Here is a 23621-nt window from a genome sequence, read left to right on the forward strand (position 1 = left end):
TTAATGGCCAAAAGTTTAAGCTATGTGTCTGGACTGATTGTGTCGATTGACACAAAAACACATTTTCAGAACCAAACCGGTCTCCAGAGCTTAGATTTTTTTGGACTATTTTACACTAAAAGTAGAATATTTATAACCTAATTTGTGATTTGTTAAATATTTGTTTGTATTAACATGGTCACTTATAGAACTTATAGAGCACCTTAGCCTATAGCCTTAATTTTGGCACTAATATTGCACCATATAGCATTGTGTTTAACAAAAACCTACCTGAAGCAAACCAACCAACAGTAAAAATAATCTCAGCCTCACGTCGTTCCTCAGAACAAACGGCTGGTAAACCAACATCAACGAGAGGGAAGCTAAGACTAACGGCTGCTTCTGGAATCCAGCGCTACGTTTGTCCAGCAGTGTAATTATTCACAGTAAATTATTGTAGTTATTACTTGCAGCTCAAACAACCTTTGTCCTGCTAATGAATAGAAAATGATCACAACATTCGATAATATAAAAGTCATTCGTGTCCCTTTGTCCAGCATGCCTGGCGACTCTTCCTCTGAACTCTGGGTGAAGCAAAGTTTCATTTCTTTTCAGAAATATTTGCCCCAAAGCATTATCTGAACGAAGTTAAAAAACAAGCAGTAAAATGCTTTTTGTTTTCGCTGCCTGTGTGTGTGTGTGTGTTTGCCTACAGGGAAGAACAAAGACACACACAGAGAGAAAAGACATTTAAATCTAAAACAGAGTTTGTAGTAATTATCCAGTTTCAGTAAATGCTTTGATGGGGATTATGACTGAGCCATGCTGGTAAATTTACTGTGACATTCCCATTAATTTAAATGACGGTTCACTAAAACGTTCTAGAAGACGGTTAGGTGAAGCCGCATTAGTAAAACATAACAAATAGATCAAAACAAAGAGTTTTAGCATCAGGTGAGGAAATGAAAGGTGTAAATATAACACTTTGTACTAGGGCTGTGTAATAATATCGATTTTGCGATATATATCGATATTTTCTTCCCTAGAAAAAAATCAATATTCATCCGCATGTATCGTAACATCCAACTGTCACCTGTCTCACTCACTGCTTGCTTCACCAGGAGAGTGATTAGGTCATCAGGCTTAGAGTGATTCCTTCAGATGTTAAGTGTCAAGGTTTAAAAGGTATCAAACTATTCAGAGCAGGTGCACTTTATTTACTTCACAAATGCATGCAAGCTACAGTTTGTACTGTTTCAATTAAAAGAAACATGTTTTCTCACCACTTTGATTTATTTTGTCCAGCTGTCGACTTTAAGTCTGTGTCCATGGACATGATTTTAATCAGTTTTCAGTTAAATGAATTCAATCCAACTCTATAACAGTCACAAAATGTCACTAAAATCACTCTGTCCCTCTAAAATATTTCAGAAAATCGCAAAAGTGTATTGAATTGTATCGTTTGCTGAATATCGCAATATATAATATTGTATCGTGAGCAGAATATCGTATTGTGAAATTATTGTATCACTACAGTCCTACTTTGTAGAGAGACAGGACAGATTGATCCTTTAGGTTACGTTGATATTTTGCATTTCTTTCAGATGGGGAGCATTTATAACACCTAAACAGATTAACTTTACAACTACTCACCTCACAGTGTTGACTAGAGATGTTAGCTGTGACCTTTCTGTCCAGTTCAGTTCGATATTCAAGTTGATAAAAACACTTTTCATCTGAGAAAACCCGTCTGACTACAGAGACAATGACTTTACAACAAACCCTCCAACTACGGGAGCATGGGGCGACAGTGAAAAGAAACAACTCCGCTTTAACAAACCTGCAACTGAAGCAAACTCACTTAAAACACAGAAGTTTTGAAACTACAACCATAAAGCCTTAAAATTATGACAATAAAATCAGAGTATTACCAGAAGAAAGTCGAAAACTTAGAATAAAATGGTTGTTTACTGTCCGGTTATCGTCCGGTTGGTTGCTCTATATGGCCTGTTGGTAAAACTTAGAGTATAAATTCACTAGAAGATCAACGTTCCTCATTTAAATTTATTATTTTTCATGTAGGAGTTATCAAATCACTACTTAATTCGACCAACATCACAACTTTATTCTGGTAATATTATGATTTTATTCTCATGACTTTTTTTCCTCATTATTAATTTTTTCCTCGTATTGTTACAAATTTATTCTCATAATTTTGAGCTACAGACAGGCTAGTGTTAGCGTTGGAAAGGCTGCTAGCATACATATGCTGGATTTCCTACTTCCTCTGCTGTCCGTTAGCACAGATTTGCTAGCGTTAGCATTGGTCAGAATGAGCTTATGGGAGTCATTCCTTTCTACTGTCGCCACATGCTTGCTGAGGAACTGCTCATGAATCAGGTCTGCTTCATAACGTTTAGTGAAAAGATGAGACATTTGTCGTAAATTGTGGCTACATGAATATTGAATTCAGTTGGATTTACCTTCATCCAGGTGTTAAACACCTGAATCAGCAGCTCTGAAAAAACATTTCAAGCTTTTGTTCTGCAACTCGACGCTTCAGACGCTGTTGTCTCTGCGTCGGACACATGTGGAGGAAATTATGAACAAAAGTGTCAACCTGAGGTTGCCTGAGTGGGGAACTTTAATGTAACTTTTCAGAGGCCACTCAGGTAAGGATTGTGTGTATAATTAAACTGGCATTGCTCCAGACTACTATTAAATTATGAGTGCTTCAAGCAGATGGCCAATTCTGCTCGATTATAGCTATAAATATAACAAATTTCCTTTCATGCTGTGGTAAGCTGCTCTTAAGGAGCCTTTTGTGTGTGAATGGAGTCCAAATATGCAACCCCTCCCACCACTCCACCCCAAAATAAGTCCACTTTCATTTCTCCACTTAGAAGAAATGAGGCATTTAAAAGCTCTTCAGGCACTTTGACTGCAAAATAAATCTGCCTGCTTGTTTCACTGAGAAACAGGCTTTCAGTACGAGCTTCGCTGAAAGTAAGTCACTCTGTCAAATAAAGTCGTTCACTTCTTCAAATAGCTGAAAAAAACTAAATGATGCTAATTTCAGTTGGTCGTGTGACAGAAATCTGGAAAAGATGAACCAGACTTGTGCAAGTCAACAATTCTCTCATTTCTTTATGGAGACCAGCATCAATTACCAAGCTAGCTGGCTAGCAGGCTAAATATTTAGCTTGCTAACCAAATATTCAATTTGAAGCTAAATATTTAGCTTGTCAACCAAATATTTAACTTCATGCTAAAAGTGTAGCTTGCTTACTTAATATTTAGCTCCAAGCTTGCTAACTAAATATTTTGTTTGAAACTGATATTTTATAAATTATTATGAAAACAAAAAAAGAACATTTTTGACCTTGTAGTTTTGTAAACAGGATGTTTTTAGTATTTGGTTATGTGAATCACTGTTTCAGCTGTTATTATTTTATAAATATAGTTGGTAAGTTCTACATATTTATGACGTCTTTGCATTTCCTTCCCCATGAGAATCTAACATCGATTTCAACTTTGCAAGGAGAATAAAACTATAACAGACAGCAGGGAGGCTTAATTATTATTTCACATGTTGGGACCGACTTTCCAGAGCAGCAGAAGAAGAAGACATTCACCTGGACTGACGCTGCGGGCTTTAGTGCGGCGCTACCCGCTCTGCCCCCTTCACCTGCTGGCTGCAGCAGTGACAGAACATCTCGGGAAACGTCCGCCTCCAGCCTGCACTCACTGCGCCGCGTCAGCCGGCTGCACAGCCAACCCCCAACATGCCACTTCTAATCTCGCCCCCAGCATTGTTGGGCCGCTGCGCTCTGGAGTGGAGCCGCGGACAGCCGGGCGGCTGCCGGAGAGGGGCAGGATTTGGTCTCAGAGGCGGAGGAGGAGGAAAGACTAATCTTGTGTGCACAAGACCACCGGGGAGGATTGGCCGGGGCTTAGGAGAGATACACAGGCAGAGGAGAATTGGAAACCGAACCAGGTGAGCAGAAAATGGAGCCAGTGCTGTGGAGGGCAAATATATGAAACTATACAGAGCAGAGAGTCCATTCCTGAAGAAACGAGCCATGAACTGCACTGACCTGTTGGCAAGCCGTGATTTATTTATATGCACGGTTCACAGAGGTTAATATTCCTTTGGAGTGGCGTTTCAGTGCAGCTGTTTGTGGGACTAAAAAATCCACGCTTCATTTAGCTCCTTAAAAAGGGAAAAGCCCCACCCGAGAGCAGCAAGGCGCTGCCAGTTCACAGACTGGCTGCCGTCCGACTCAGACGTTTTCCTCTGAACCGATAACTGACATCAGTACACGCAGGTCGGATTTCCTCCAGCAGAAGATGTCAAACAATGGCGCTAGCAATCATATCAGCATCTCCAGAAAAACCAAAACAAATGGAGCGACATTACAAGATGACTGAGGTTTTATTAGACTAAAATCCTGTTAGCTAATTCAAAAATGCAACAGGTTTGGTGATTAAAATCTGAATTCTTGAAACAGAATTAACTTTACAACATCTAATTGTAGCTGGGATGATTGTTGCTAATTAGCTTCAGGCCTCAGCTGAGGCTATCAGCCTAGCCTTTTCAGGTTCAACATTTTGTCACGTTTCTTACAGAAGTTTTTGATTTTATGAGTTCATTTTTCATCATTATCAGTTAAAGTGTTAGCTCAGGTTAAGTCAATAACTGTCCAGCTTAGATCAGCAAAGATCAGTTTTATTCCACAGACAAGCTAATGGCTAGTCTGACTATGGCATTTAAAAAAAGTAGATTTCATGTTCTAATTGTCAGCTTTAAAACGTCTCACTAGTGTTTAATAATTTTCTTATCTTTCTATTTAAAAAAATTGCCTAGGTAGTCTTAACGCATTTTATTTTGAAAGATTAGCGCTCTTTTATAGATTTGTAAAGATGACACAATCCCTATTTAGGGTTAAAAGAAAACAAACTCTCTTCACTCTGTTTTAAAGTTTGGTGCCTCCAGAAAAAGTAGCTCAATTTATTCAAAATAACCGTTATTTAACACCACCTAAAAGAAGGAAATATCCATTTAAATAAGCAGGAAAACTTTTAAATTCTCAGCTCCACCCTCTGATTGCTGTGATTGAAGTTTTTGCAAATGATTCACTTTCTGGAAGGCAGTGCAGAGCGTAGCAGGGCCTTCATCCAACATGAAGGGTTTTTGTACGTATTGTTTCTGGTCTCTATTCAGCTTCTGACCTACTGAGTCCATCTTTATTGGGGAAAAAAATCCAGAAGGGACAAAATGTACCTCATTGAAATGAACCAGTGAGGAGTCAGAGATCCCACAGTGAAGCGATTTGTGTCCATCGCTGCATAACGACAGAGTCTGAAACAGCGATGCAACAAAAAGCGTTAATTATTTCAGTTTTTATAATCAACACCTGCAGTAGAAACGTCGCTGCCGGCGCTTCATCGTTCTCCTGTTGGTCCTTTCTGGTAATTTGAGAAACTCAGCAGGGGCATAAAATAAGAAAAGGCGAGTTTGACACGTACATTGTGATGCTTCAACTGTGAACCGTGCACTGCAAGATTGATTTTAGTTAAAAATAAAAAAACACATCACAACTGTCTCATAAGATTAGAAAACCACACAGTCGGAGGCTTGTTAATCAACCTGTCAGCTGTTAATTAACCTGCTCTGTTCAGCTGTCAGTCAAATCTAATAATCAGCACAGAAATTAAGAATTTTACAGCTAAACTGCAGCACTGATTTATTAATTTGCTGTAAGTTTAGGAGCAATAAAAATGGAAATCTTCTTTTTAGAGAGTAGTTTAGGTTTAGAAGTTGGTCCAGAGAGACTCTCCTCCAAAGGCTTCAGAAAGGAGCAAAACAAATAAGACAAAGTCATGTTTTGATGTTTTCTCTTTCATACGACTCAAAGCTCAAAGATCGGTGTGGGGTAGTTAATCCCCCGCCATAATTCGCTGTAATATTACGAGGCTTCCCTCCCATCATGCAGCAGTCCCGCCACTGCCTCTGCAAATGCAATTTCAGCGAGTAAATAAACAAGTGAACTGCCCCTCTGCCAATCTTCCATTACAAGCCGCAAAGTGATCTGCTCCTGTGATGTAAACAAACCGCCAGCCGCGCCGCGCTCTCCCAAAGCGAAGCGTCAAAGTTCTGCTTTCACAACACAAAGCGCTCGGCACGCGCAGAGTCTTTAACGCCACGAGGGGATTCACCCGCTCCTCCTGAGACGAGCACCGAAACCCGCAAATAAACAGCCTCAGACGTTTGCATACGGAGCACGCCGCCGCCGAGGGCCTCCAGAGAGCGAGCGCTAAGCTCATTTACGGCGCCGATGCAAAGATTCAGAACGGGCTGTGATGACTGGCTGAGAGGAAAAGATTCTGGGCTGCACTGGAAATGTCAATATATTTAAGTTTAGATTTATACGGGAACTACACGGTTTGCGATTCTCGTACAAAAACAAATTCATAGAACTGTTGCTCCTGCTGCTAACATGCTCCTGTAAAACTCCAACACAGCATAACCTCATGAACAACGCTGGCCCGATCCGTTTCTGTGGTTAAAACATCCTGATCCAGCTGGACCTGGACTCCATTAGATCCAAGAATTGGACTTTGGATCCAACAGATCGGATGGACCGGACTGGAGTCTGGAGAACCTGGAGGCCTCAAGCCGCCACTGAATGCTGCTTTTATGAAGGGACGTTCACAGTCTGCAGTGGTGGGCACCGCTAGCTAAAAGGCTAGCTGCGCTAACCCTAAAGAACTACTCAAACATTAGCATTGGCTAATGCTAAAGTCCTAAACCAACAAAATGCCATACCAACATGGCATTTAGTGTAAGCTATGCTGTCATGTTTAACTGCTTATACGTAATAAAACTGAGTTCAGCAGCAGAATCATTCAGTAGATCTGAGAAGAAAGCTTTAATTTCTTGATGGATTCATTTAGCCAAGTCTGTTTTATTCGCTGCATCATGGAGGGTTTTTTTCACACTGTAATAATGGACAAATTCTTTGGCTATTATTTAATTTCACGGCATTTCTCACAATCAAAATGAAACAAATGGAAAGAATGAAGGAGGAAAGAATCATTAAAAAATTACTACATGTAATTTAATTCCTAATCTGAAAAATCTGGACATATTCTAGACTTTTAAAATGAAGATCAAGTTGAACATATCACTAGCTACTGAAAAAACCCTCCTGAACAGTCAACTTTGACATTTTTCCCCAGGATCATGCACATAAGGTCAAAGGTCACCACACTGAGTGTCGGATTAGTTGCGTGAGAGCATGAGCGGCTGAATGTGTAGCGTTTAATCTGTCACTGCCATAAGAGCTGGGATTAAATCCAGGTCCAGTTTGAAGCTTCTGGTTGTTTCTGCTTTATCATTGGCAAAAAGTTGAAACATTTTGCCGTTTAATGTGGGAAAAAAAACTCAACCATTTGATCAGTGATCATATTTATTTATCTTTTTTTTGTGTACTGTGGAAGTTATGATCAGAGAAACTTCATCGATCCGTTCAGGTAAACAGCTGCAGATTATCCGCCTCACCATCAGTTCAATGCGGACTGAATAAATGACTGGCGTAAATCAGCCAGTGACAAACCAACAAATAGCTACAAGCTGTCCAGAGGATATTAAACCTGAGCTGTGAATATTGGATCCATATGAAGCTCAGTGGTTGGGTTTTACTGCCTTGCCGAGCATCAGCAGAATAATAATAACGGCTGCAATTATGGAGGAGATAATGAGAAAATGTTCTTCTGCAGCCACCAAAGAGAACAGCTGAAACAGGTACAGCTCTTATTCCTCTGTTCTTCACTCCATCTCCTCTTCCTGCCTTCATTATTTCTCTTCTTCTTTATTCTTCCCTCCTTTTTGTCCGTACAGCTGGAAACTGAAGCAGCAGCTAAACCTGCTTTATTAGCAGAGGTCAGGTTTTTCAGATGGAAACTGATAAATCATTTGAAAACTTTTTCCATGTCTAACCAACATTTATTTAAAAAAAAGGTTTAAAGGATGATGCAAAAAAGGTGGGCTACATTGGTTTTCTTTTAATTTCAGCGTTCAGTTTGCTGTAGTTTATATTTAACACCATTACAACGCTGTCAAAGATTAGCTGGTGATTTGGAGATGACTTAAACCATGATTGGTTTTAATAATCGATCATTGAGACAGAAACTGAAGGAAAATCAACGTGGACACCATGACAGAGTCACAGTAAAAACATCCAGGATGAACGGCAGGAACTGAAGACCAACACTTTTTAAGTAGTGGAGAAGTGGAAAAGTAGAAATACGTTTTAGAATCAGAATAAACAAGCCTCCGGCCACCAGGTGGCAGCAGTGCTCCAACTCATCAACCCAGTAGAAGAAGAAGTAGCTGCTGGAGGAGAGAGGTTTGTGGAGAGTAAGGTAAGCGACGTGATGTGAAGAAGAAAACGTCGCTCAGCGTCTTCAGAGGTTTCTGTCGTTTTCTTCAGTACTTCTTGGTGCAGCGCCCCCACAGGTGAGGAGGGGAACAGGTTTCTCAATTAGTTTAGGTAAGGGTAAGAGAAAAAACTACAGCAGCAGAAAACGTAAAAAATGTTGAGGTTTTGGTCCCAATCAGACCAAATCTACAGGACTGTTGTGGAAAAAACTATTTTACCAAGTACTGTCAGGTGAAATCACTCCATCAGGTTTATTCATATATTGTGCACAATTCAGAGAGCTTGTAGGACAATCAATAATGAAGCAGGTCTGGGTGAAAAGCTCTGCCAGGCAGAGACAACACATGAGTTTTATACCAAGGGTAAGGAATTGAAAACAAGGGGCGAGGCGGTCTGGTTCAGATGCAGCTGTAGAAAACAACTCCCAGCCTTGTACATGTAGCCCAAATCGTTCTTTTGGTTCACAAGCATTTTATATAACATGATCAGCAGATGTCAATATGTAGTAAATTTCCACCACAACTATGAAGTTGGAAAACTCTCCAAAAGAAATAACCTTTAGAGAAGTTTAGACCCTAAAGGTAAAATGACTGAAAATGCAAAAGCAGAGAGGAGAATTGTTTGTCTGTCATGACGGATTAGAGGCATAATGATCCAGTTTGAAATGTTGATGTTTAACCTGGAAGCTTGTTGGTTGTTTTATTATCTGGAGTGTTTTCTGTCAACATGAACCTGCTGCATATTCATGCTGAGTTGCTCTCTGACGCACACGGATCGTTGACATTCCCTCCTAAACTTCCCAGCAGACTCCTCTGTTCTCTCTTTTAATCCCAGCCAAATCCTGCTATTACACACAGAGTATAATCCCAATCCTCCCATCTCTCCCACCCCAATATCTGCCTCGATTCGCAGCGATCCTTCACTGCTCCCCTGACGGGTTTTCTCTCTCTGCCCCGCTTCCATTATTTTCAAGAAATGAAAAAAAAAGACAATGAAATCCCCTGAAGCCGGCAGGAGCGAGGGCTGGACCGAAAGGTGACCCGGCGGCTCTCATCAGCGTCCGTCACACTTTTCAGACACCCGGCCTGAACCTCTCTCTAATTCATCTCACACACACACACACTCTGAGCGATAGAGGAAATCTCAGTAATAATTTCAGAGTGGCATGATTGGATACGTTCCCATGGAGAGATAAAGAAACAGCAAGCAGGCGAGGTGAGAGATGGGAATGGAGGCGCAGAACCTGCTGGATGAAGGGATCTAACGACTTTGCCTCCATCTCATTTGCAGATCCTCTCCCTCTCGGCCCAGATTACGCCGTTATCCCCCGTGCCAAAAGAAAGGCTTATCGGCCGAGCCGCTGCTCCGCGCTCTGCTCTGTGTTTCAATAAAAGGCCCGCTCGCCGATGCCGCAGTGAACTCACAAGCCGCTTCGTTTTCCCCGTCAACAATCTTCATTTCAGCGCCATTAGCTCAAATCTGATGGAATTAAAACGCAATCTCCTAAATGGGATCGACAAGCCTATATGCTGCTTTTTTTATTTTTTAATGGCGTATTTAAGGATGAACAGCTCATTAAAACACCTCCTCCATTCATTTTGCTGCTTGTTTCTATTAGCGCTTCTAGAAATCGCAGTAAATAACGCGGTTATGCCTGAGCAGTCAGTATCTGACTGTTACCTCATCAGGAATCAAAAAACACTGCAGAACAATCAGAGACTTTGCATCACGCTGTAATTTCACTCCCGTTGGTGCTTTGGTGTTGAGTATTCTTCTTTTTGTTGAAGATGAGGGGTTGTCATGGCAACAGTGGGTCTGTGTTTTGGTTTATTATCGCACATCAGCAGGAAAGAGACTTTGGAAAATCCACATTTACATCCAAACATGTTGAAGGACGGATGATGGGAACCAAAAGGACGGAGCCCTCCGACCACTGAGGACGGAGGCTGATCTGATCGATTAACCAGCTGATCTGATCGATTAATATCTACGTAAGGCCATCATTCGCCAGCACTGAAGCTGATTGTTCTTAGACATCACTAACACATTTTCACAAACTGAAAGTTAAGAAGTTTTACTTTGGCTAAAGTTCCTCATGAATTTATGGACGGACGGGAGGGATGGAAATTAACATTAGAGCAACAAAGCTGGAGTACAAACAGGATGTCTCACTTAGACATAAATTGAGTGTCTGTCTGTCTGCATTCCTGGTTGAAACTTGTTTGTTCTTGATTTAGTAAAGTAGATAGAAATTTTACTCAAGTAGAATTAGTTCATAATAATATTACTCTGATAAAAGATAAAAGTACTTGTTTTCCAAAATGTTACTCAAATAAATGTCTCATACTCCTCCAGTCATCTTTCTCATTCCTCTGCAGACATCTCATCTTTTAAAAACAGATGCAGTCATATGACGGCCGGATATGAATGCAGAGATGAGCAATCAGTCATCTGTATGAAAATGTTAAACTTATTTAAGGCTGAAGTTCTGCCGTAATGCTGAAGACATCGGTGCCAAATGTCAACTTCAGCCGGGTTCGGACTTTTCAACCGGAGTCTTCCTCTTATTAACGGGAACAAAGTGGCTCCATAGGCTCTCAGTGTGAGGGAGATTTGCAGCGTAGAATAACCGAATACGACACACACACACCCAGATATGGGTGGGCTGGTGGTGGTGAGCCTTATCGCTGTGCCACAAAGTGGGAAGATTAGATTACTCACTTCCCTAAACCTCTAACGTGGTTACCATAGCGATAGCTGTGTGACTGGGGCAGCAGCTCGCCACTTTGGAGGCCGTTAGATGGAGCGATCACCAGGGGAACCAAAGGTCAGGCTGCTACCTTAACGCTCGCTTTCTGTTTTATTTCATTCTGTTGCTTAGATTGAAATGATTAGCTCCTACGATGTACAACATAGAAAGCACTAAGTAGTGGATAGAAGTTCGCGGAGTCGTTAACATATAGTTCCTGCTAAAGGCTGTAGCTCCTTGGCTAACACCTTAACACCCCTTAGTTAGCTAGCTCTAATTAAGGAGTGAAAACTTCATTTTCACTTTGAGCCACAAAAATGAAAATGAATGTGTTAAAGGGCCGGTTGTGGCAGAATGCATTGATAAAACCTATGAAGAAACTGTTGAAATATCAACGTCTTTTCACCCTGATTTGTCCGTTCAGTATTTTACGACTGTTTTGTGATTTTGTGGTGCAAATTTAAAAAGATTTGAAAGGAATTTTGTGATAGTTAAGCTTACGTGACTTTTTGCCACTTTTCACGTAGATCCCAGACAACAACCTGACATCAAGCATGTCTGAGGCAGCAGTGGAAGTAAGAAACACCGCCACCTGCAGGTGGGAATTAGCATCGCTTATATTTGATGTCTGAACATTTTTGCAGAAAGTTTGCAATAAACTCATAATTATGAATTACCGCAAAAACATGCTTGGCATCTGTTGATTTTGCATGAAATTGAGAAAAACTGCTTTGATTTAGTTGATAATATAATGATTTCTATCATGTGTCCTTCTGGAGTTTATAGGGCCACATGTAAAGCTGTGGCAGACTGCATTAACTGACCTTCAGCCCTTCAGTTTGAACCGGAGTGAGTTGAAATAGAAGGCAATGCAGAAATGATGAGGGGAAATAAACGAAAAGGAAGACAGTCGGCCAAAAAAGCCTGTTTGTGCCTGTTTTATGCTAACTGCTGCAGTTAGCATAAAACTGCAGCAGTTTTATGCTAACCCAGAAGGAGAAGGTATGCTACAAAGAGCTCCAGTTTCTAACAAGCAGTTTACAGTTAGCATCAGGATCAAAACAGTTTCTCAAACATGTTAAAATAGTTTGTTACGAAAACTTTGACTTTAAACATCCATTCATTATCTTCCAGTTTGATTTGACTTTATGTTAGCTCTGCTAATACTGTTAGTTCCAGGTAATGATGTTAGCTGTAGCTAATGGTGTCCACTATAATCAACCTGCGTCATTAGCCTAGCATGTGTTGCGCAGGTGAAAAATATAATAAAGATATGTGATTTTTGGAGTTATTGTGAGTTTTTACAAATCACAAACAACAACTTTTAGGTTAATAGAAAAATTACAGCACATGTTTAGCTAACCATGGATCCCTCTATATTAACCTGAATGCTTGAAATCCACTAGAGACGCAGAAATTAGCCAATTTATTCTTCCATTTCTTCTTAATGTAGGGGCTGTGGGCACCTTAAGATTCATCGACCATATTTTAAAAGCCAATAAAACAATAAAGTGTTATTTTTTGCTTCCTCATAAGGTTATTTCTGTGGGCTGCTTCCAACAGAGGAAGATCAATTGATATTGAATTCATAATCGCACCACAGTGGAGCCTCGCTCCTTAATTCAAACTAATGAAGTGCTGGCAAATCCATAGCGTTGTGGGTCTGATCATTGGATTAATTACCCCAGTCAGGCTATTGTATTTCAATTAGGCCCCAATACTCTGCTCATCTTTTCATTAGTCAACAGGCACCAAAAATAAATATACACAAACATTGGAGACAGAGAAAAAGATCTTCATGTTACATTTAAAAGTTATTTTTCCACAGGAAATGCAGCGAGAGGTTAGAGCTGGATGTAAACACTGGTAATTAGACTCCACTGAGGAGTCGTAATGGAGACGTTTTTTACCATTTACTGGAGAAATGGTGGCTCTGCCCTTGACAGAGCGACTGGTTTGGATGAGCGTCGGGATCGGACCTGAAGTCAGGTCAGGTCAGGTCAGGCTGCCGGCGTCCTGCTGACTCACATCCAGAACCTCGGATCAAATGATGTTTATAGGCATTAATAATCCAAGAAAAACTCAGGCTGGACGCACATCTGGGGGCTTTAAAGCTGCATATTTAACAGAGGTTCTACAGGGCGAGTTCTTCCTAAACGGGTCGTGATTAATTTGGTCTGAATGGGCTGTTTGTACAGGAAGGATGGATGGTTTGTTTTCTTCAACAACTACGGAGACAGATAAGGTCCAAATTGATTCCTCTACAGGTTTTAAGGACATTACTAGGCTGTTTTTGAATATTCTGCTGTTTGAAAGGCATTTAAATGTTATTATTAATGGCAACATATTTATTCAGACATCCAAGTGGGAATAACAGAAACTGTGCTTCTCTAACAAAACTAATCTGGTAGCTTTTGTTGACAAAGATTTTTCAACAAATATTCCTCAACAGAAGAAATAAATGAAAATTCATGCATTATTGACCAGAAAAACGTATTCATATTTTTTATCAATAAAAATGAGATCCAAACATTGGAGGGAGATGAAATCTAATCACTTCTGGTTCTAGATTTGTGGAAAGGAGATGGAAGTGGGAATAGTCGATGAGACTCAATATTCCTCTGCAGTAGGAAATGAATGACAACAACATGGAGGTCCTGTGACGGACGGCAGCTTCACGCCGCTGGACCAGTCCAATAAAACAAGGTGAAAGTCCAGATGCAGCTAAATTTATTCCTCTGTGATTTTATATTTTAGCCAGAATCCCACCATGTTTATGATCCGATCTGCCTGATCACCCATGACGACATTTTTAAAAAATAACATTTTTTTGGTCTGAAAAGTTGCTGAATATATCAGTAAAGTCGCTGCGTTGGCAACATCAGCTGCGCTTCTGTTAACTGCAATTACAAAAATGAATTCACTTTTTGGTAGTGCATCAATTTAAAATAAACATTTTCTTGAGAAGCTTCTGCGCTGGATGAGTCGGTTTTTCAGCCATTTTACAAAACTGCAATGGAAACAGTTTTTTGCATCACGCCGACTTAATGGCTGATAAAAATAACATCTTATCCGTCGTTGCCATGTTCTTTAATGATTTACTGAGTGAAAAAACTTATTCGCCTGATTTTAACGGCACTGACAGGTTTCACAAGTGTGAAATTTTTACTCGAGTAAAAAAATATTTTCTAAAAAGTCTTCTAAAGTACTGAGTAAATGATCAAATTATCAATCATTTAATATTTTTAAAATTGTATAAAACAGATCAAAATATAAAGTTAAGTGAAAATTTGGTGTTTGAAAGATCAAAATGAAAATAATTTAAATGACATGATTACAAAATCAGTTTCTTTCAATATAAAACTTTTTGGTTTTTTAAAGGTTTTATTGGCTCTAGTGGCCTTTATTTGATAGCAACTTGACAGGAAAGCAGGTGATGAGAGAAGGGGAAGACATGCGGCAAAGGTCACCAGGCCGGGAATCGAACCTGTGACGGCCGTGTCGAGGACTAAGGTTGTGCTGAACCCCTGCACCACCACAGCACACCAAAACTGATGAAACTTAAACTGCAGGTGTGTGTCTGAGTCTGGTGGATTTTTGGTTTAAATATGTTTGTTTTTCACTCACTGGATAGAAAATCCAGAAGTGTTACTCAGGTAAGAGTAAAAATACTTCATAATAAAATTACTCCTAGAAGTACACCTTTTCCAAAAATCAAGTCAGTGTAATTAGTTACTACATGACTGAAGACATCCTTCTTGTAATGCAGCTGGGGGCCGCACAAATTCACTCGAAGGGCCACGAATGGCCCCGAGCCACAGTTTGGACACCCATCAGACAGATAATAAACACACTCGTCTTCCATTATAGTGTTTTTATGTGCCGTGTGTCTTTTTTTAGCCTCAAAGAGAATCAGTCTTGACTTAACGTTGTTTTCTTTTAATCTGTGAATTTTCAGAAACCTTCTTCCGTTTGAAGCTTTTGTCGTTTTTTCTCCCAGCAGAGATCATGTGAGCGAAACTCAATTTCCCCTCCACTGTACAATTTGATTTGCACAAGCGTCTGATGCGGACCATGTGACCGCTCTCATGACCGCCGGCTCTCCGCTCTGCACAGCTGACTCCTGTTCTCACTTATCTGATGTAGAAAAAGTAAGAGAACACACACTCTGAAGCATGAATGCAGCCATGCATGCTCTGCAGCTTTTCTCCACACACACGCACACACACTGCCTGCAGCCAATGAAACTGGCAACTTCCTGGCTTATCCCGGTTTATGTGTGTGGATTTATGGCGTGCCGTTAAAATATATTTGATTTTCAGCAGGATGGGTCTCCACTGCTGCTTCCCTCAAAGCCATATTTTACAGCCTCTTGCTTTAACCTTCTCCCCAGGCTCGTAAAGCACCAGCAGGCTTCCTCCGCCTGCGCTGACCTCTCCTGCCGCTCTGTGTGGACCGAGGCTGTTTGTTTCCTCCTCTGGTGCAGAAACACACTCTCTGCCCCTCTGCTGTTGTTTCCTAATTGTCTGTTTCCCTCCTGAGTGATCGATTCGCCCTTTAGGAGTGTTTTTACTTGAGTAATTTTATTATGAAGTATCTCTGCTTTTACTTGAGTAGAAGAAAAACAAACATGTTTTAACCAAAATTCACCAGACACAGACCTGCTGGTTTTGTTAAAGTTTCATAAGTTTTTTATTGAAAGAAACTGATCTGGAAACATTTTTTTCTTATGGCTGATTTTGCTACTTGTATTAATTACTGTTGTTTTGGTCCTTAAAATACCAACATTTCCATTTAACTTTATATTTTTAATCAGTCTGATGATGTAATTTAATTTTTAATTTTTTTATTAAATGCTGGTGTAACTCATTAATTCAGATTCTTCTGAGTTGTTGTAGACAGCGATGGCTGTTGGGAGGAAAGAGCTCCAGTAGCAGTCTGTGTTACAGAGACTCTGAAGAAGCCTCTGACTGAAGACAGTCACATGAAGAGGATGGTCAGGGTTGTTCGTCGTTTTCCTGGTTTTCTGAAGAATCCTTCAAGGTAAAAATGTTTTAAAACTTTAGAAGGCAACTAATTAAAATCTGCAGAGTGAAATCCTGAGATGCTATAAAACTGTAATGTTTTATAGATTAAACATTGCTCTACAACGTCACTGCATTTTTAGCTGAAAACAATGCCCAAGCAGAGAATAACTGATTTTTAACTTTGCTGCTGAGTATTTTCAGCCTGCATGCTCCGTTTCTTTAATGTTTCATTAAGACGGGAACCTCAGAGCGACGCAGCATCACAAACAAAGCATGATGGGAACGCTGGCGTCACAATGAGTGGGCTCGTCCTGCTCCTGCCTCCATGTGTCCAGCTCACAAACGTGGAGGATGTGTTTTAATCTCAGCCTTACATTTCCTCTCCTCTGTTATCAGCTTTGCAGCACTTTTATATCAGCAGCCCCTCGGCCTCAGACCATGTTTTTGTTTCTCTATCGCTCCGTTCCATTTCTCTCTTCTTTCAATCTCTCTCTTTCTCGTGTTCAAGTCTCATGCAGCTCAAACGCACCACAGCTAACGCAGGAGCTGCATATGCAAATAAACTGCGGCATATCAGCATGTGTGCTGATTTTAGCCGTCTGTTTTTCTGACATATTGACACATTTTGAAGCGTCACAGAAAAGGTTGATAGAAACAGAAAAATTTGAAACAACTTCCTCAATTTTGCAAAAAAAAAGTTAAATATTTATTATACAAGTATTTAATGTAGCAAAATTCTGTGCCTTTCCAGAGGCACAAACCTCCAAATCGGAGGGGGGGGGAGTCTCTTCATTTCAAGATGCGTTTTTGTTGCTAGTTTGCAACCTCTCCTTCCTGTTTCTTACAGCCATGCGTAGCGTCAACATCTGATTAGATTACACTCATTACACAACAAATTCACATTTTATATTTTTGCAACACCTTAAAAGTTCATTCAGAATTTGCAAGACAAATTGGATGGAAACATAGCTCACTTCCTGTCTCATTCATAACATCCCCTTGCTCTGAACTAAACACACGCCTGGTTTATCGGTCGGACAGTCGCAGTCGCTAACGATCTATGGGACCCGTTAACTTTAACATGTTTAATTTCTATGCAGACCATTTGATTCGCCAAAACAGGTCAGTTTCTCAGGCCTTTAGCCGACCGCATCAAGTTTCAGAAACTGAAGTCATCTCACAAAGCTCTTTGTGGAGGAGCTTTGTGACCCAGTTGAATGCTCTAGTGAACACTTATGTTATAACTCGGGGTTAGGACCGGGGTCACTCTGGTCACCAGGGATTTCCCTGTAGCTGCTAAGGCCGTTTTCACACTTGATAATGCGGTAGATTTGGTTCAGTTGGGGGAAAAGTTGCAACATTTGTTACATTTCCAGCTGCTGTGGTTCCCTTTCTCTCTGCTCTGAGTCAAACCAACCTGTTCCCCTCCTCGCCTGTGGGGGCGCTGCACCAAGAACCACTGGAGGAAACGACACTAAAACCTCTGTAGACACTGAGCGCAACTTCCTTCTACTCAAAATGTAAAGCGTCGTCGGATTTCAGCGATGGTAGGATTTCTTTTTTGTTTTTACTAAAAGACCACGAGTCATTTCTCTTGTTAGTGCTATGCTAGCACGGTTGTTTTGGCTGTATTTACCCAGAATGCCCTGCGCTGTAGTCTTCTTCCTGCTTTTGGAGCAGTATCAGGTCCACTTGGCGTTCACATATACATTCAAACCAAACCAGAGTTCATGTCAACCGAACCGAGACCGAGGTTTGTAGGCGAACCAGAGTTCAGTTTTTGGTCAATTAGCAATCAAATGAACCGGACTTTCTACACAAGCGGACTGGAGTTGGATTAAAGTGGACTAAACAGGAATCATTGCTTCATGGTGGAATGACACAAAGAGTCTTTTTACTCTATACAGTCAAACCAAAGCCACATAAGTCTACTACAAAGATGGATTCAATTTAAACTGTTTATCTCTGAAACCTTAAGAAAGAACCTAAACAATGACCAGGAGATGGAGAAATTATCCATCGAGTTCTCCAAGGAAACTCATTTTATCTTTTTATAATCAAGACCTTGAACCTTAAGTTGTGATCCACATGTGAGGGTTGAATTCTTGAATTTAGAGGTTTAAACATTTGATTCTCCATGAAGCAAAACTCGCTCCCTGACCCAGAGGGAATATTTCACCTTTTTCCACCTGAGAACCATTCTGTCCAGTTCACTCAAATTCATTTCATTACCATTAAATCTAATTCAACCACAAAACAATCCAATATATCGTCCTCCCTTATGCTTCTCATCTTTCATCCGGTGCCTCCTCCCGCCAATGTTCTGATTCCTCTTCACATCCATTCATCATTCCTTTCCTTTACGAAGATTTACCGACCAGAAGCTTTCCTGAGACTGAAAACTCACACATCCCGTCTTAAATCGCTCCATATCTTCATCAGATCCAGATCTTAAGATAATAGTTTCCTTGTGAGAATAGTTTAACCATAGCAAAACCATTACCTTGTAGAGACTTCAGAATTTAAACGTTTCAACAACCTTTTCCCTGCTTCCTTCTGCATTACGGTGCGAAATGAAGCCAAGCGATCAGAAAATAATCGAGGTCATGAAATAAACCTGTGAGCAGCGTCATGTCCTCCCTCGGTGTGAACAGTCTGCAGCAGAAACAAGAAGCACCTTCAATGTTTAACAATTGCAACAAGGCCGAGCAAATGAGAAGCTGCTTCATCCGAGCAAACGCAGCGTAATCAGCCGGTCGACTGACACCGGCTGCATCAGGAGCCAGACATGTGGCTAATACACCCATCACACATTAGCATTCACCTGCAGCCGCAACACATCTGTACATAAAACATGAACATTTGATGCTCGACCAGGTTTAAAAGCAACTTGTTAGTTTATGTGAAAGCTGTAGAAATGCATACAAAATGTGTCGGCTGTGGATCAGCTCCAGTTCTAGCTCATTTTTAACTTTTGCTAACTTTGAAGACGTTTAGCGAACCTAGCTTCTCCTAAATTAATTTTTGCTAATAAATTCTAAAGGATTAATTTACTCAAAAGCTTCATTTCATCTGGTGAACCTCTCACTCTGAGGTTCTCAGAAACATCTAGGGTTGTTTTAATGCAAAGCTACTCCGGCTGCAGCTTTTCTTTGGAAGAATCCGTCGCTAACTCAGAAAGCTAGTGAGAAAAACATCAGCCCTGATTTTAGAGCAATCAGCCAGGGACTACAGCTGGACTCCATCTTCAGGCGCTCCGATCATATGACTAAAACAGAGGGTATACTTCTGCTAGCACGCTAATACCAGAACTCATTTTTAGCTTAGCAGCATTTGATAATTTTCATAATGTTAAGCGCACCTAGTTTCCCCTAAAGTTACTTTATTGTTTTGTAAACTTTCAGTTGAATAAAGTTTGAAATCGATGTTAAAGTTTTGGTTATTAAATTCTTCAGGTAGTTAGCCTTTTACAGTCATGCTCTATTTTGAAGTGGGCGAAAACAGTTAACATGCTAACATGCTAACTTAGCGGACCGGTACGTCGTGGTAGTTGCCATGGAGATGAATATGAATGGCTTTGCGTGTGGGCCGTCTTGGTGTTGGTGTTTTATGAAACGCGGATTCGTCTCATCAGAGTTTGGGCGAAAATCTGAGCGTCAGAAACTGTCATCAGATTTTGAAGTCAGATTTTTCACAGGAGTTTGTTGAAAAGCAGGTAACCGAACCATTGCAGCAAATTAATGCAAGTCTCAAGAGCTTTAATGACTTCTACCACACAGATTAAATTTATCGGGGCGTAAAGTTGTGTTCAACGTGAGAAAAATAAAACTTTTCGTGTCACAGAGGAGAACATAAAGAGAGCAGCAGCAGCGTATGCAGAGCTGGAGCAGAGGAGGTGTAGGAGGACGGATGACGTGAGTAATCTTACCATCGTCTCCCGATCCCGACCCGGCATCTGCAGAGAGAACAAACACAGTTATTAACCACGGGCTGCTGCAGACACACATTAGCTGAATGAGCCTGGGTCAGCATGTGGAAGTGTTCGTCTGTTTGACTATCGGCTTGTGGTCGTGTTGGGAGGATGCTTTCTGTTGTGGGGAGATGAGATTTCTCCAATACTGTGACTCAGATTTAAAAGAGAAAGGCTGGAATAATAAGCAGAGGACAAGGCTTTGAGCGCGCTCCGCTTCCAGATGTTCGTGTGTCAGTGAATCCTTTTCCCTCTGAATCTACGTAACGTTGGGGAAACAGCAGCAGCTCACCCAACCAATCAACGACACCGCTGTAAACGGATCCTCAGGAGCGCAGTAACCCGATCAGCTATTATGTTTGGACCTGGAGAGAAACGATCTGGAGCTTCAGTTACTACAGCTGGAAACTGAAAATCAGGACAAACTCTGACCTGAACCTTTCGAGCCACATAAAGACGGTTACAAAGTTGGCCTTCTGTCACCTGAAGAACATTTCCAAGACCAGAGGTCTAATGTCTCAATGAGATCCAGTATCATTACTTACTGCAACAGTGTCTTCATAGATCAGAGAATAGACTTTAAAATTAGTTTGTGATCACTGAACGGCTTAAAGATCTGCTGCTGTTGGATCAACCTTCTGGTTCTGCTCTGCATCTCCAGAACCAAACATGGAGAAGCAGCATTCAGCTTCTATGCACCACAAATCTACAAAAAAAAACTGGAAAACAACTGAAACACTGACTAAAACTGACCTGGTTAAAGCTGCTTTTAAAGTGATGGTAAAAATTAAATTCTTTTTGTGTTTTTATGATGGAAAGGTCTTTGCACGGCCTTGTTGCTGAAATGTGCTGTACTAATAAACTTACTTGATTGATTGATTGATTGATTGATTGATTGATTGATCTGCTGAAACACACGAGGCCAGACGCAGGCGGGTGTTTCTGGCTCTGCTTGCTGTTGGGACCCATGTGAGATGGTTTATATAGTCCTGATGGGACCTGATCGGATCTCTGTCACTGAGAGCGGCGCGGCGTAAGGCTCGGATCGATCCGGTCTAACAGAAACACGTTTGGGTCGTGGTGATTCTCTCCATCAGCAGACGGACTGCTGTCGGGAATCAAACGGATCACATTTCAGAGGTTTTATTGGTAATTCTGTACCGGTGGCAGACTTTGGAAATAACATTTTTGGCATCGAGTAACTTTTTTGAAAAATGTCCTTTTAGTGGTGAAGTATTTCTACTAACTTGGGTAAAATTTCCAAATTTTCTACCTACAGAATGAAAAACAAACATGTTTTATCCAAAAATTCACCAAACACAGACCTGCAGGTTTTGTTAAAGATTCATACGCTTTTTATTTAAAGAACTTACTTTGGAAAGGTTTTTCTTTTGCCTGATTTTGTTATTTTTAAGTTACTCATATAAGTTATTGTCATTTTCGTACGTAAAATATAAAAAATTCCATTTAACCTTATATTTTGGTCCGTCTGATGATGTAATTTTGAAATATTAAATGATTGATAATTGGATCAGTTACTCAGTACTTGAGCAGACTTTGACAATGGCAGCAAACGTCATGGTGATGTAAACAGATAAAGGTTTTAAAGTTTGGTAGTTGATACATGTTATTACATATTTATGACAGATTATGATTTCTTGCTTCATGTCAATATGTCGTAAAAAAGACATTTTAAACAATGTCAATTTAAAAGTGTAATCCTTCATGTTCATGAAGCTTTACTCAAACATTACAGGATTAAATTACTGATTTAGAATTTGAAAAGAAAACCAATGAACCAGCAAAGCAATTAAATTCAGAAATGTTTAAGTTCCTTTTAATAAAAGTCATGAAAACAAGTTTTTTTTGCAGAACTGGACAATATTTCTAAAGTTTCTTTTATAGAAAAACTAATCCCAAAATTAACTTTCATTTGCAGACAAACTTTATGGCTTCTATCTTTATATTTCTGTGCAAATTTCAATGTTTTACAGTAAATTTATTCGCTAAAAAGCAGAAAACGAGTCAAACAGAGCTTAGTGCAATAATTAGATACATTTTTGGTTTTCAATAGTGTAAAATTATTTTTCTTCTCCAGACTAAAAAGCAAAAAAGAGGAAAAATGAGCAGAAAAAAATTAGTGTTGGGTTTTTATTTACTTTAAAGATAAAATCTTTTTCACAAGGATGAGTTTGTGTTCAATCAGCTCACTCTGTTTTCTGATAGAAATTAAAGTAATAAAAAAGAAAGCGGTTGCTGTGAATATAAAATAAACTCTGAACTAAAACAGAGTAGCTGCCTCTGCAGAAGTCACCCGTTTCCCTCCAACACCAAATATTAACCAAGGTTTTATTTTCCTTTCAAACAGAACTCTGATGCACATCTTTAATCACAGAAAAAGAAAAAGAAAATCCTTCTTTGAACTTTGTCTGCAGAGCTCTGCCTCCTCCATCGCCTTTCAGTCTGCAGGCTTTTATTGACCTTGGAGCATGCGGGACACTAAGTGTGCAGTGTTTAGTGAAAAGGCTTAGCTTGGAGGATCAGGCTGCAGTCAGAAGGGGTTCGTGTTAAATCAATAAAAACCTTTAGCTTCAGAACAATACCAGCGGAGGCGCTCAGATGAATAACATATCGCAGTTTGAACCGTCAGAGATGGAGAAGAAAACGTCTCTGGGTAGAGCAGGGGGGTCCAAAGTGGGGCCCGGGGGCCGTTTGTGGCCCCTGGATTAGTTATGTGTGGCCCATAACCGCAATCCAAGAATGGTACAAATTTGCTCTCCCACACTTTTTATTCTTTAAGGATGAGATTTTCCATGGCAAGTTTACATCTTCTTAAAAATATGTTCAGTTTAGTTTCTTTTAATCTAGCAAGTTTTTACTCACATCCATCCATTATCTTTGGCTAAATATGGCAAAGTTTCTTATTTTTGTTCCGGAGAATAAAAAAAAAAATGCAAAATAACTGTAAAAAAATTAAGTCCAATGTAACTTAACTTAACTTTTATTTATTGTTGTGCAGGTAAAAAAGTGAATATTATTTTTTTTACATATTTTTTAATTGGTGAAAAGAATTAAAATGTGGCCCCTGCATAGTTAAAGCTTGGGGCTTTTGGCTCTGGGTGCATACAGTTTGGACAGCGCTGGTCGTAATGATTTGATGCATCTGGTCGGAGACGTTTTTGTTCTGGACGTTCAGGAGCTGCTGCTGCTTCCTCCCCTGCAGGGAGGAAGCAGGGAGACGTTGAGGTTTTGCTTCGCTTGGCTAAGCTAAAGCTTAACTTTCCTCCTGGTGTGTTCAGGAAGAGCTGCCATCCTGGGCTAATCAGCTTCCTCTGGAGCTTTCCCGTCCGCTGACTTTAAATCACAACTTTATTCTCCTCGGCTGAAGGTAACCAGAACAGAAAAAGAACTTTTTTATTTTTCCTTCTAATTCCGGTTTTCAGTAAATGTCA

At 40.2% G+C, this 23621-nt stretch overlaps 1 protein-coding gene across 1 annotated transcript in view; it reads right to left on the minus strand.

Moving 5' to 3' along the window:
* Positions 1 to 23621, minus strand: part of tmeff2a (transmembrane protein with EGF-like and two follistatin-like domains 2a) — a 132917-nt gene that overhangs the window by 43104 nt on the left and 66192 nt on the right. Inside the window, exon 4 of the mRNA XM_015053880.1 lies at positions 20128 to 20154. Coding sequence (XP_014909366.1) covers positions 20128 to 20154 — 27 coding nt within the window. The remainder of the gene's footprint in view (positions 1 to 20127; positions 20155 to 23621) is intronic.

Source organism: Poecilia latipinna, unplaced genomic scaffold (assembly GCF_001443285.1).
Source record: "Poecilia latipinna isolate Pla-1442-1.1 unplaced genomic scaffold, P_latipinna-1.0 Scaffold1211, whole genome shotgun sequence".
Taxonomy (NCBI): Eukaryota; Metazoa; Chordata; class Actinopteri; order Cyprinodontiformes; family Poeciliidae; genus Poecilia; species Poecilia latipinna.